The sequence below is a fragment of the Lepidochelys olivacea genome, assembly GCF_965140295.1.
Source record: "Lepidochelys olivacea isolate rLepOli2 genome assembly, chromosome: 4".
NCBI lineage: Eukaryota > Metazoa > Chordata > Testudines > Cheloniidae > Lepidochelys > Lepidochelys olivacea.
The window spans coordinates 102,113,678-102,128,228 of NC_140414.1; the positions used below are offsets into that span (position 1 = coordinate 102,113,678).

The 14,551-nt window shown below is 41.8% G+C and overlaps 1 protein-coding gene across 3 annotated transcripts in view; it reads left to right on the forward strand.

The window, feature by feature from the left end:
- Window positions 1-7,707: 7,707 nt before the first annotated feature.
- Window positions 7,708-14,551, forward strand: part of ATP8A1 (ATPase phospholipid transporting 8A1) — a 245,376-nt gene continuing 238,532 nt past the window's right edge. For all 3 annotated transcript variants that reach the window (XM_084625418.1, XM_084625417.1, XM_084625419.1), the window contains exon 1: window positions 7,708-7,969. In XM_084625418.1, the coding sequence (XP_084481544.1) occupies window positions 7,921-7,969 (49 nt within the window). In that variant the 5' untranslated portion in view covers window positions 7,708-7,920. The remainder of the gene's footprint in view (window positions 7,970-14,551) is intronic.

Below are 14,551 nucleotides of genomic sequence, written 5' to 3' on the forward strand. Positions count from 1 at the left end.
GAGAAAGTTCTTTTCTGGGACTACCAAATAGAGCTAGGAACATACTGTGACTTAACCCTCCCTCCCCCCCAAATTAAAACATATGCCTTAAAAGTCCAAAACCTTAAACATCCAGAATTTAGCAGAAGACTATTTGTGGAGCAAATGTTCTAAAACATATCCTATGTAATCCACCTCCTCCCTTCTGTCATCTTCTTCCCCAACTCTTTCCATTTTGTCCTGTCTTGCATCCCTTTTTTTCTTAAACTCTTTCATGACTTCCACTCCCACACCTCCCCCAAAAATGAATGATAGTGAGGCATGCCACATAATTAAGTGAAAAGAACAAAAGTTTAACTCTACTTTTTCCTAATAGATATTGTTTCTACAATAATTCTTTTTTGTATATGTGAACTCAAAATAGTAGTGTCATGAAAACCTCTATGCACTACTTTATCAGCTGGAAATCCAGTACTTATAATAGTGACTAAATTAAAATATTATTTAGAGTAATTAAATAAAGGGCTATTGAACATATTGAAATACACTCTGGTATACAGTGAGGAAAGAAACCCATCCTCTGTACAGTGCTTCTAAGACAAGAACTCATGCTGAAAAGTATGGAGCTGCTCTAGATTGTACCTGGCTGCCTATATCCCCATAGGTTTAGTTCTTGTGGCTAATAACTGGTACAGCTAGGGCATCCTTATCATAGAATATTAGGGTTGGAAGAGACCTCAGGAGGTAATCTAGTCCAATCCCCTTCTCAAAGCAGGACCAAGACCAACTAAATCATCCCAGCCAAGGCTTTGTCAAGCTGGGCCTTATAAACCTCTAAGGATGGAGATTCCACCCTCCTAGTGAAATAGTGTTTCCTAATATCCAACCTAGACCTCCCCCACTGCAACTTGAGACCATTGCTTCTTGTTCTGTCATCTGCCACCACTGAGAACAGCCTAGCTCCATCCTCTTTGGAACCCCACTTCAGGTAGTTGAAGGCTGCTATCAAATCCCCCCTGTCATCTTTTTTCCAGGAATACTATGCTATGGGCTAGTAGTTGAGATAGGGGCCATTACAGCTGTCATTTATGACAGCCAGAGATTTAAAATAAGTGGTTTAAGTTAATATTTCAATTGGGGATTCATTGCAGGAGTTCTGAGACCCTGCACTCAGAGCAGTGAACCTTGAGAGACTATGGAACCTGGGAAGATAGGGAGGTTGTAGATCCTGAGGAGAATACAGGTACACAGTGGGTGCAGGAAGGGGCTGTAGGAAAGGCCTGCAGACAGGCTGATGTAGGCAGAAGCAAAGAGCCCTGAATAAATATACCTTGCCTGCTTTCTACAGGGTCCCTGGGCTAGAACCCAGAGAAGTGGCCTGGGCTACCCTACTGGTCATCGTAAAAGGCGGTGTGAAAAACCCTAGAGACCAGAGGTGGGAGGACTAAAGATGAGACTTAGTCCCACAGCCTCAGGTCAAGTCTTTGGCCCATCATCTGTTTGAGGTTTGTGTACCCTAGAAGAAATGAAACTAAAATTGACCTAGCTAGACAGCTGAGTCAGAAGAGGAGGTAGGCTATCTCAGGGCCAGAGTGGCTGTTGGCAGGGGTTCCTAGAGGAGGGGAGAGCCTGTTACGTTATGTCATGCCCAGCCACAAAATGCTGCGCTAGCAGTGAATTAACTCCTGTGTAGTTATAGGCATTTAAGCATAAAACTGATCCTTACGTTCCTTAGCTTGCAACATTGGAATGAGATAAAAGAAAGGTCAATGCTTTTTAAAAATTATGTTGGGGGGAGGGAGGGTAAATCAAGCCTTACAATGACTTTAATATTTCAGACTTTAACTGTTTTAATAGAGTAAAACATATCTGCATTGCCAAAAACATGAGAAAACAATATATAATCATAATACATGAAAATATATGGATCTTGAGACTCAGCGAATGCACTTTTGGGAAAATCTTTCTTTGAAAATCTATCTGAATTGTCCGATAGACCTGGGGCTATACACGCTTGACAAAAAAAAATTGATACGTAGTTATGCCTATACATTTTTCCAGATAAGGTGAAAAGCTTATTAAAAGATATCAAAATTGAAGAGAGGTGTGTTGTTGGTTTTTTTTTTTTTTTTGGTTCACTTAAAAAAATAATGTTGACAGCTCATTTGAAGGAATTGAGAGACTTTGAAAGAGAAAAGTCAGAAAATTAACTTAACTTGTTGGGGATTTAGGGACCAACTCTGTCCTACCTTGCTAAAATGAGTAGACAAAGTGAAGTCTGTGGGACTATGCAGGGTAAAATAGGTATTGCAATTAGTGTAATTGCAATAGGATATAATCTTGCTCACACTGAAGTCAATGGGAGTTTGCCATTGATTTAAATCAAAAAAGTATTGGATGCAAGTGCAACAGGCAGTGGCCTCAATGCACCAGCAGCCTTACTGTTGTCAGGTTTTTTAGGCATCATGAAAAAGTTTTGAAGAGGGATTTGAAAGTAGGTAGTGAGAGAGCTTTGCAGATGTTTACAGGGAACATCTCACAAACATGTGGGGCAGCTTGGGTAAAAGTACAAAGGTGCTTTTTTGAAAACTTAAGTGGGCGATGGAGGCTAGCATTGTGGGCTGATTTGGAGGTGAGAGCAGCACTCTCAATTAGCAAATGAGAGATGATGGGGATTGACTGTGAAGGGCTTTGAAAGTGAATACTTATTTTTGATTCAATAGAGAAGGGGGATCCAGCAGGGGCAAAGAGAAGGGTGACATGGTCGAAGCAATGGGCTGAGAAAATTATCTTTGCAGTAGCATTCTGAACAGATATGAGTGTGGCAAGATTGCACTTCTCAATGCCAGAGAGAAGGATGATGCAGTAATCAAGACACAAGCTGATGAAAGCTTGAATGAGTTCTTAGCTCTGTGGATGGATAAGAGGCTTTGAGATGTTATGAAGAACATCTCATTAACTGGGTCATTCTGCTTGGCCTCTTTGCATATTGGCACAATATTAGCACTCTTCCAACCTTCTTGAATTTCTGTGATATTCTGAGAATTAATACCAGCAGGCCCCCTCCATTCTCATTTCTTTTATATAGTGTGGGTTTTTTTTATTTCTGCCTTCACTTTGCTCCTGCACCAGAATGGACTTTTAGTCAAAGCTGTTCTTTCTTGATTATGGATTTGTGGCTTTATAGCCATCTGATAAATTCTTAAAGAACTCCCAGTTTTTATCAGTTTTCCTAAATTATTCCTCCTAATCAATTTTTTGCTCACAATTTTCCTCATCTTTGGGGAAAACAGCCCTTCTTGAAGGGTAGATGAGTGTGTGTGTTACTTATTGGGACTATACTTGGTTTGCATTGGTCCCTAGACACCCACCAATTTCTAGTCCTATGAGTAATTTATCTTTATTCATCATAATGATGTCCAAAATAGTTACCTAGTGTTGGGTATAATGTGTCTCTTGTTTGGAAAACTATCATTTAGTTTCTTAAAAACTCTGACTTTCCTACTGGCTGCATGACACCTTCAGCATATATCTCCCAAGTTGAAGTCCATCAAAGGAGTGACTGGGAAACTCAGTATCTAGAGTTCAGCAGATTCAATCTAACCTCTTACATGGTCTACTGATTATTTAAGTGGAGGCCTTTCACGGCCATTTGGTTGACCGGCTCCCCATTCATATCCCTTGTGTGGTCTCTAATAGAGTGCACTCTGCAGCATTTTGACCCCAGAATGAAGCAAAAAGAGCTTTCAGAAGTTGCAGCATCCTTTCCTGGATCTGCTGCAACAGAAAAGGAGTGGAGATATCAAAGGATGAAGGCTGCCTGATTATCTGAAGATATTTACAGGGGCACAGGCCAGACCTCACATGCCAATTCCCAAATTATACAAAAGGAACGAGAAAGGCAACAGGCTCTCCCTGAAAATCTTGGAATAGAGTGTGGATAGATAAGTACTGGGTTTCCTCTCACACCATGCTGCAAGTGGACAGGGGCGGTTACAAAACTATTTGTCTGGATGTCAACTGTGTATGCAACACTAATAAATCGTTTTGTCTGTTACATAACCAATCGATGAAACTTGCTTGGCTAACACAGTTACAAAATTTGCTTGAGTATGTGTGTTAAGATTAAATAAAACTCATGAAAACTAAAACAAGAATCTCACAGCTCTAATGACTGGAAAAAAACAAATAATGGAATCTTGTGCTTTTTAACATTCATGAGTCAATAACCTCCTGAATGCATTATATAATGTACATAGAATTAGATTTGCTGTGGTGATTTCACTGTAGAAGGGACAATAGTAGTAAGAGAGCAAAAGATACAGGATTAATTGTTCAGACTTGGATGGCCAGCTGGAAACCTTAAGTTAATCAAACTAAAGAAACATGATTTAAAGATGGGTTTTAAAACACAAGGTGACAGGTCTTCAGCTGTTTTAAAATGCTATAACTCCGCTTACTAGCGCTCAACTTGGTAGCTGAGGATCTATATCCTTGAGCACAGAAGACCTTAACTAACTCACTCAACGTATCTATCAAATTGGTCCATATATTACATATATCCCAGTTTGCCTGTATTTTATTACAAATTCATTCTCTAGGTGGCAGCTCTGCCAGTAAGTCTCTGGAATGGGGATGCAGTAGCACAGGCACGCCACCTTCCCTGCCCAGGGACAGGCTCTGTTTATGCAGTCTGGAAGATGTGCTGATTCATTTCCTCTCCTGGATGGTCACTATTGGAAGGGTTCTAGGGAGCTTCAATTAAAAATAAATAAAACTTCTGTTCCTTGAGGGGGATCCTGTTGAATCTGGCCTTCGGTGGTTGTTCAGTGTTTGTTAAAGCTGTGCATGAGATGTATGTGATTGTATTTTCTTAACACTAAGATTTTTTTTCTTAGTGCCTGTCATAAATATAAAGGGAAGGGTAAACCCCTTTGAAATCCCTCCTGGCCAGGGGAAAAATCCTCTCACCTGTAAAGGGTTAAGAAGCTAAAGGTAACTTCGCTGGCACCTGACCAAAATGACCAATGAGGAGACAAGATACTTTCAAAAGCTGGGAGGAGGGAGAGAAACATAGGGTCTCAGTCTGTCTATATGCTGTTTCTGCAGGGATAGACCAGGAATGGAGTCTTAGAACTTTTAGTAAGTAATCTAGCTAGGTACGTGTTAGATTATGATTTCTTTAAATGGCTGAGAAAAGAATTGTGCTGAATAGAATAACTATTTCTGTCTGTGTATCTTTTTTGTAACTTAAGGTTTTGCCTAGAGGGATTCTCTATGTTTTGAATCTAATTACCCTGTAAGGTGTCTACCATCCTGATTTTACAGAGGTGATTTCTTTACTTCTATTTCTATTAAGTCGTCTTGTAAGAAAACTGAGTGCTTTTTCATTGTTCTCAGATCCAAGGGTTTGGGTCTGTGGTCACCTAGGCAAATTGGTGAGGCTTTTTATCCAACATTTCCCAGGAAAGGGGGGGTGCAAGTGTTGGGAGGATTGTTCACTGTTCTTAAGATCCAAGGGTCTGGGTCTGTAGTCACCTAGGCAAATTGGTGAGGCTTTTTACCAAACCTTGTCCAGGAAGTGGGGTGCAAGGTTTTGGGAAGTATTTTGGGGGGGAAAGACGTTTCCAAACAGCTCTTCCCCAGTAACCAGTATTTGTTTGGTGGTAGCGGCCAATCCAAAGACAAAGGGTGGAATATTTTGTACCTTGGGGAAGTTTTGACCTAAGCTAGTAAAGATAAGCTTAGGAGGTTTTTTTCATGCAGGTCCCCACATCTGTACCCTAGTGTTCAGAGTGGGGAAGGAACCTTGACGGTGCCAGATATCCTTCCCTTACTTCTAGTTAAGAGGATGAATAAATGGTTACCTAGCAGTCTTTCCGGTATGTTTGCTGCACAGTGATAGTGTAAAGAAGCACATTTTCTTTTGGAGTGTGGCCAAAACTGCTGCTGGCAGCCTAAAGCCTGAATGAAATTCAATTACTCCTAATCCAAATTTCCTCTTGTGTAGAACAAAACTCTCCCCTCGTGCCCCCAGCCATAGGTTAATTCTGAAACAATACATGTTAAAGCTAATTGACTTTTGTGGACTGAGAGGCTCCAACCCCATTCAATTCACTTTATTCTGTATCTTAAGTTTTTTTTTGTCCAACTACTTAACTGATTATGTGGATAAAATTAAATTTTACCCTAGTTTACCAAAAAAAGGACTTTGTTTCTTAATTGATATAACAACTTATCTACTAGCTCCATGAATGTTCCCATAAACTAGATCAGAAGTATTGTCTCCTCTAGTCAATGTGCATAATTATAAAATAGATTACAAGACATAATTCTGATCTTTAGTGTGCTTTTGAGAGTAAATGCTCTCACGTTTTCTAGGCCAGTTGCTGCTTTATACTTCCTTCTTCTCTCTTACTGAAATGGCTATAAACATCAACATGCCAACACTACCTTTTCTAAGATATTATGTCCCGCCTTTGCCTATCAGCTGGCTCCGTTTGCTTTACATCTCTGCAACACGCCATCTGTCTGCCTCTGCCTGTTGCAGTTGTTCAAAGCTAGCACCAAACTAACAGAGTGAAACTGCTCTGCTGAGGAAACTACTACTTGAACCTCCTGTCAGCCCCCACACGTAGGGCTTAATGTCACATCTGGCCAAGCTTGAGAAGCTGTAACTATGGAAGGGGGAGAGCTGTAGCTCAGGAAAACTTATGCTCAAATAATTGGTGAGTCTCTAAGGTGCCACAAGTCCTCCTTTTCTTTTTGCGAATACAGACTAACAGGGCTGCTACTCTGAAACTTTGAAATGTGTGGCTGATACACAGGCAAGCACAAATGTTTCTTCCTATCCCTGTGACAGCTTAACATGCTTCTTCAGCCTGAGCTTCTGCAAGGCGTGACCGTGTCTTTCTCTACATTTTGACCGGCACTGGGTTACAAATAATTAATAAAGAAAAGTGAGGGAGTTCCTCTTTTCAGACGAGCAAGACCCCCACCTGCTCTTTTTGCCCTCTAAAAGCCCAGGTGAAAGGGCATGTCACACGCAGCAGCTGACCAGGCATGCTGCTCTACCCTGGGAAAATTACCCATAGCACGTTTCCGTCCCAGTGTTATGTCAGAAGGGCTGGTTAAACCCTCCAAGCCGCGGTTGTTGGGATGGTGCTAAACCGTTTGTATGCGTCCACGCTTGCAATTACCCTCCTGGTTTGCCTGCGCAATTCCCCGGGGTGGGTCGGACCTTGGCCCGGCATATGGAGGGGCTGCGGCGGGCCCACCGGTGGATCAATCGCGGGTGGGGCCTATGGCGATTTAGGGCAGCGCTGCTCCTAGTGGAGCCCCGTGACCCCGAGCTCCTTCCCTGGGGGGCCCAGCAGCGCCCTGCCTCGGCGTACGGGCTCCTGGACTGCGGCCCGAGAGCGGGACTGTGACCGCAGCCCCCAGAAGCGCAGCGTTCCCCGCTCCCTTCCCGTGTTGGGCAGCGGCCCAGGGCTCGGCACAGTCCATTTCTCCCAACGCAGGGGGGGACGGAACGGGGCCACCAGTGATCCTTGCCTCTGGAAGGCAAGCCCATGTACCTGCATTATTGAGGATCGGATCCTGCTCAGCCAGAGAGACTTGGATGCTGAAGTGGACCCCTTGTTGGCGGCGGGGTGGGGGTGGGGGGTTGGAAGTTGGTACGTTCCGGGGCGGGGGAGATAGAGTAGCGCTAGCGCCGCTACTGTCAGTTGCGAGCAGCAGCAGTCTGGCTAACTGCAGGTTCTTGGGGCTCGCGACCGCAGCGTGAGACAGGGTCCAACGGTCTCCCCTTCCCCCGCCAGGCCCTGGCCGCGCGGGCCCCCGGACAGCGCTGCACCTGCACGGCTTCGGGGGCGGCAGCAGCAGCTGCAGGTGCCGAGCCCGGCGCAGGCAGCGGTTTTCGTCCTCTCCGAGCCAGCGACGATGCCCGCGGTGCAGAAAACCGTGTCCGAGATCCGCTCCAGGGCGGAGGGTGAGTGCCACCGCAGCCCCTCCCTGGGCGCTGCGCCGGGGACGCCTCTCTTTAGCTGCCTCCTTGTCCCCCCTCTGTCGGGAGCTGAGCGGCGGCCGCTGGAGCGGTGCTGCACCGAGGGGCGGCGGAGGGATGAGGCGGAGAACCGCTCCCCCCGGCTGGAGCCCGACTGCGGTTTGTGCCCTGCGCTAGCTGTTGAATGGGCTCCGCTCTGCCCACGCTCGTACAGTGACGCCTGTCACCGCGGTGTCTGAATGCCCCCTCCACCTGCAGACCTGCCGCCCGGGCTCGTTTTTTGTCTGTCATCTGCCTCGCTCTTCTCCCTGCCCCTCTGCTGCCCACTCGCCTCAGCTTTGCGTGTGCGCCTCCTTTTTTCACTGCTCTCTCCTCCTGCGTCTGTCTCTCTTACCCCCGCACCTCATGTCTCCCGGCTTCCCCCTCTAGCTAGCGCACACCTGGCAGGAGGAGAGCCCTGGGCCAGCTGTCCAAGCCTGCCTCTCCCTCCCCCCAAATCCAGTCCCACCTGAATACCATTTCTTCACTAAAATGGGAGTTTTTGTGATACGTGTTCTGGGTAGTTGGCAAAAAAAATAAAAGTATTTTCATTGTTCTTTAGAGCTAGTATTTGTGTAAGTAAACAACAGCAGTCATTTCATGTTGCCATCATTGTTTTTGTAGTAGGTTTGGTGCCTGGCTGAATTATGTAACTTCAGTGCAATATTTTCCTTCTTTAAATTATGAACTTGTTTACTTTCCTTGTTCACCTCACTGGCTTTTGCACAGAGTATGTTGTCTATCCATGTCAATGCCGAGCAACAGGAGATGAATGGGAATGCTGTTACCCTGTTGAAGAGTTATGGCTGATTACCTTGACTTTTTCATTCTTTAAAGGATGGTATGTGCATTCTGTTAGTTCATACATGGGACAAAGGATGCAGTCATTCTTAGTGCAAAAAATTATGAGAGGAATTTATGGCACAACTTGCCTGAACGTTCAGGACTGTGTAGATATTGGGCATCTTGCTCAGTTTGGATTCATTAGCCACTAGGTTTAAAAATATAATGAACCGCTTTATAAAAGCAATATATCACAAGAAAGATGTGCATTTTTATTATGATAAATGTAAAAACTGTGTTAATGCAATATTTTAGGCTTGACACACAAATCAAAATTATGATTACTACAGTAGCTGTAATTTTGGACACAAATTATTATTTAGTATTATATATAGCATGAAAGTTCATGTATTCTGGCCAGTGAGACTGAATCATGGTTGCTGTGAAAGTTATAACTTTGAGCGGTAGTAACATTTCATTATTGTAGATTTGCATTTAATTTCTTTGGATATGTTGTAGGATTTCACATTTGAATCAGACTTTTGCACACTATGGGTTGGATTATCCCTAACCCTTACTTGGCCATGCAGAGGAGTAAGAAAGATTATTAAGGCCCTGCCCTTATTTCCCTGCATGTCTGAGTAAGGTCTGCTCAGATTGCTTGGGTAGTGGGTTGAGTTGGGGAAGGGTTGGATGAAACAGGGTCTAGTGTCCTAATATCTCTCTCCCTGCCCTAGCAAGTAGATAGATAGAAGACTTGGCTATACCTCCTGCTTCCTAGGTTCTTTACGTGGCCAGGCACATAAAGAGAGTACGGTATAAGATGAGCCCTGAAAAGGTGTGAAGTAATTTACTCCAATCCAGAGCAAAGGGGAAACAGATGAAGAATTGTGATATACTGAAGCACAATTCCTTTCTGGTTTACTCCTGTGGTGGCGCAGGGTATGAGATAGGTTTAGTGGTGCAATTTAGCCCTCTTTAATTTTCTAATACTATACTATTTCTATATTTTATCAAATATGTTAATTTTCATTGACAGCTAAGTACAAATAGAAAAAATACAGAAAAATGTAAGTTCTCTAATATCTCTGCACACTATACTTCTTGTCTTGTTTTTTAAACAAAACCAAAAAACTTTCCTTCTTGAACCATTATGTGGCTACTTTGCCAACAGTAGAAAGAGAAATTGACCAGATTTAGTATCTTTTCATTCTCTTGGCTCAGTGACATAGTGAAACTAGTTGTGGAGTCATTTGTACTGGCTTTTGAATATTGTTCAAGCTAAATTATTTTCAAATATGGCTTGCTTGGCCAGTGTGGATAGGGTTGAATCAAATTAGAACCACATACCAAGCTTATGTTTCCAAATAGTTTTTACAAGCAAGTCTTTTACATCGTGATAGAATCCATCTACATTTGTAAAGGAAGCTTTCCAGCAATTCTAGAGTGAGATCCTCACCCTCATTCTGGTTCCAGTATGCTAGTGTAAAGGGGCTTAAGCCCCAGCCCCAGCTCCTGAAGGATTCCCCAAGGTGAGGCACTGTGGAAGACAGGTGTAAGACTACCTTCTGAGAGTCCTTATGTAAAAAGGCAAAATTGGAGGGATGAATGGTGCTTGGGTAATTCTTGCATTTTAAGTTTCTAAAATGAGTATTTAAAACTGATCCTAATATTAACATCTTGCATACTGTATAACTATGTTATGTGAAAATCTCCTCAGTTAAGCAATGTCTAATGTTTTCAGCTATATTCTATGGAAACTGAATCGCCATTTGGGTTGAGTAGAAAAATGGTAAGTCTGCCAGTTCTTCATTCAGTCCTTGGAAGAAAAGTGTTCTTGAGTGTGTGGTTTTCCTTTGTTTTCTTTTTGTTATTCCCTGCTCCCTCCTTAAAGGCAAGTGTTGGACGTAGTAATAATATTTGAAATTATTAATACTGATAATTTTTAAACCACCAAACACTAATTTAACCATAAATTTATTTATTAAATCCAAAGGCCAGAGGGTATCTTATGCAGTTGCTCTAAACATGTATAACAGCTTTACAATAAGCAATCAGAAAAGGAGTACTTGTGGCACCTTAGAGACTAACCAATTTATTTGAGCATAAGCTTTCATGAGCTACAGCTCACTTCATCAGATGCATTCCACTGAATGCATCAAGTACTCCTTTTCTTTTTGCAAATACAGACTAACACGGCTGCAACTCTGAAACCTGTCAATAAGCAGTCACCACATCCAGTACAGTAACTAACAATATGTATAAGCATGTGATCAGTATACTTACAAATAGGCTTAACTCAGAGGTGCTTAGACCCATATTGGTCTACTCCAATGTGGTCAGGCAAGTATTAGCAATAAACTACTGTAAGAGTTTACTGTTTATACCCTTTAACAAACAAGTGATGTCATTGCCAATTACTGAGTTCAGCTAAAAACCAATTTGAGACAATTCAAACTTATTTCCAGTCTTAATCCAGATAACATTCACAGACTCCTTTTTTCCCCAGAGTCTTGCTTTTCTTATCATCTTCTCCACCTCCTTGCTTATCAGTAGAAGGGGGGGGGGGGGGTTTGGGCTTGTTTCTTTTAAGACAGCTTTTCTTTGTGGTGTTACTGCACCTTTTTTACTTTTACTTTTGGAACTATATATCCTTCCCATACTACAAGTAACACTACTTACTATTTCACCGCCTTCATTTACTTGCTGACTGGGGCCTTTTCCCTGGGGCCATGAACTATAAGATGAAAATGTTATTTTCTTAACCAAAATTAGGCTAACTTTAATTTTTTAAGTTTATACTAATCCTACAGCAAGAATAAAAGCATGCACCTTTTTTTAAGGATGAAGCATCTCCACTTTTACCCTGGAATCTTTTTCAGTGTTGTTTGGATTCCAAAGCAGTGCACTTAGAATTGGGCCAAACCTATTTGGGAACTCATAAAGCTAGATAGTGGGGTAGAGTTACTTCTTCTGTCTCCTCCTAGTTTTCCTTTTTCCTTTTTTCCATCCTCTTACATTTTGTCTACCTTAATTCTTAATCTCAGAACAGTTTAAACTAAATCCTGAATCCACTCAGTCATTTCTTAAAAAGAAAAGGAGTACTTGTGGCACCTTAGAGACTAACCAATTTATTTGAGCATAAGCTTTCGTGAGCTACAGCTCACTGTATCGGATGCATCCGATGAAGTGAGCTGTAGCTCACGAAAGCTTATGCTCAAATAAATTGGTTAGTCTCTAAGGTGCCACAAGTACTCCTTTTCTTTTTGCGAATACAGACTAACACGGCTGTTACTCTGAAACCTGTCATTTCTTAAAGTGACCCTGAAATGGAATGAGATGTTACATTTCAATCTATCAACAATTTCCAGATTTGCTGTTCTTGTTTACAAATAAAAAATGTTTTGTTTTTCTTATTTAACTTCCACCTCTTCAAACTGACCTGAAAGTCACACAGCGTTCTTTCTGTTTGATGCTTCAGAAAGAGACTGCACATTGGTTAACAGTTTTGTTGATGTGGTATCCAACTCACTCTCCCTTAACTTGATGTCTCTGTAGTAATAACTGGAATAATAAGTAGTAAAAATGTGTGCATCAGAAAAGGAAGTAATTATTATTCTGGATATACAGGGGAAATAATTTTAAATATAAAGGTGCCTTTTTTGCATGTTCAATTTTCAGAGTAGAACTACACTTTGGAATTTGCCACCATATTTTTTTCAGTGCATATGACTGCACTTCTTCGTGGCAAATGCTTTTTCTTTCAGCTGAGGAATGTAAGGATGGGCATGGAGGGAAACCTTTGTTTAAAAATGCATCATTCATCTCTCGTTAAATTTGCTATGGCTATATATTTAGCTGATCTAGAGAATAAGAATGATGCTTCTTGCAGAAATTTCTCTCCCCCCCCCTCAGACTAGTAGGCACTACTGTTGCAGCATCACAACTCCCACTGTGAGTGTGAAAATTATAATGTTCTTCCTTCTCACAGACAACAGGAGGTTAGCATCACTAGTAAACTGAGCTTCAGAATATTTCGTTACTTAGGGCATGTCTACATGTACAGTGCTGCAGTTGTACAGATGCAGCTGCACTGCTGAAACGTGTTTGGTGAAGATGCTCTGTGCCGATGGGAGAGAGCTCTCTCATTGGCATAATAAAACCACCTCCATGAATAGCAGAAGCAGGCAAAGCTCTCCCACTGACACAGTGCTGTGTACACAAGCACTTATGTCGGTGTAACTTATGTTGCTCAGAGAGATGGTTTATTCACACTCCTGAGTGACACAAATTACGCTGACATAGGCTATAATGTAGACTTAACATTAGCTAAATGCAAAAAAGAAGAGAGACAGCTTTCTATTCATCCATAGTCTCCAACAGTGCTGAATTTCTTTTCTGATAGCCTACTGATGGTCAGATGAAATAGGAAGTAGATTGCCTTAACTTAGATAGACATCTGTTTAACTATTCTAACTCAAACTTTAATAAGGAGTTTTGCAATATTTCTTTTTGCAGGGGGAGGATATGAGGTGATGGGTCACCTATTTCTGTTTTGTTGGGTTGTTTTTTATTTTAATCTGTACTGTTCATTAACCAATTCTCCGTGGAACAATTGACTCTTCACTTTCAATCATATATTTGTTTATTGTTTCCTCGCAGATTAGTTTCACTTTTTAAATTGTTTCACTTTTACATTTGTTTCACTTCCGTAACTTAATTCTTGCAGACATTTTTGTAATGGTTTGTCTGTGTTATTTTGGAGGGGATGAAGCGGGGGGGGGGAAAGGCAAGGTCAAAGAAAGTTTAATCTAGCTTCCAGGGAGCCTTTTTCACTTGGAGACTAGTGAGAAGTAGAGGGCAAACCATTTTCTTTACCTTTGTAGTCTATTAAACATATAAATAAGACTTGCTTGATTTCAAAACATTAGGCACTTTTAGTAAAGGATTATTTTATTATGAGAATTTTCTCCCATTCCTAAAACCACATTTTCTTTGTGTATGTGACTTCAGTACTGGGCAAACTAATTGAAACTGTAGTAAAGAACAAAACTGTCAGACACAGATGAACATAATTTGTTGGGGAAGAGTCAACATGGTTTTTGTAAAGGGAAATCATACCTCACCAATCCACTAGAATTCTTTGAGGGGGTCAACAAGCATGTGGACAAACGGGATCCAGTGGATATAGTGTACTTAGATTTTCAGAAAGCCTTTGACAAGGTCCCTCACCAAAGGCTCTTAAGCAAAGTAAGCTGCCATGGGATAAGAGGAAAGGTCCTCTCATGGAGTGGTAACTGGTTAAAAGATAGGAAACAAAGAGTAGAAATAAATGGTCAGTTTTCAGAATGGAAAGAGGTAAGTAATGGTGTCCCACAATAAATCCTATTCAATATATTCATAAATGATCTTGAAAAAGGGGTAAACAGTGAGGTGGCAAAATTTGCAGATGATACAAAACTGCTCAAGATAGTTAAGTCCCAGACAGACTGTGAAGTGCTACAAAAGGATCTCTCAAAACTGCGTGACTGGACAACAAAAAATGGCAGATGAAATTCTATGTTGATAAATGCAAAGTATTGCACATTGGAAAACATAATCCCAACTACACATGTAAAATGATGGGGTCTAAATTAGCTGTTACCACTCAAGAAACGGATCTTGGAGTCGGGGATAGTTCTCTGAAAACATCCACTCAGTGTGCAGTGGCAGTTAAAAAAGTGAACAGAAAGGGATAGATAATGA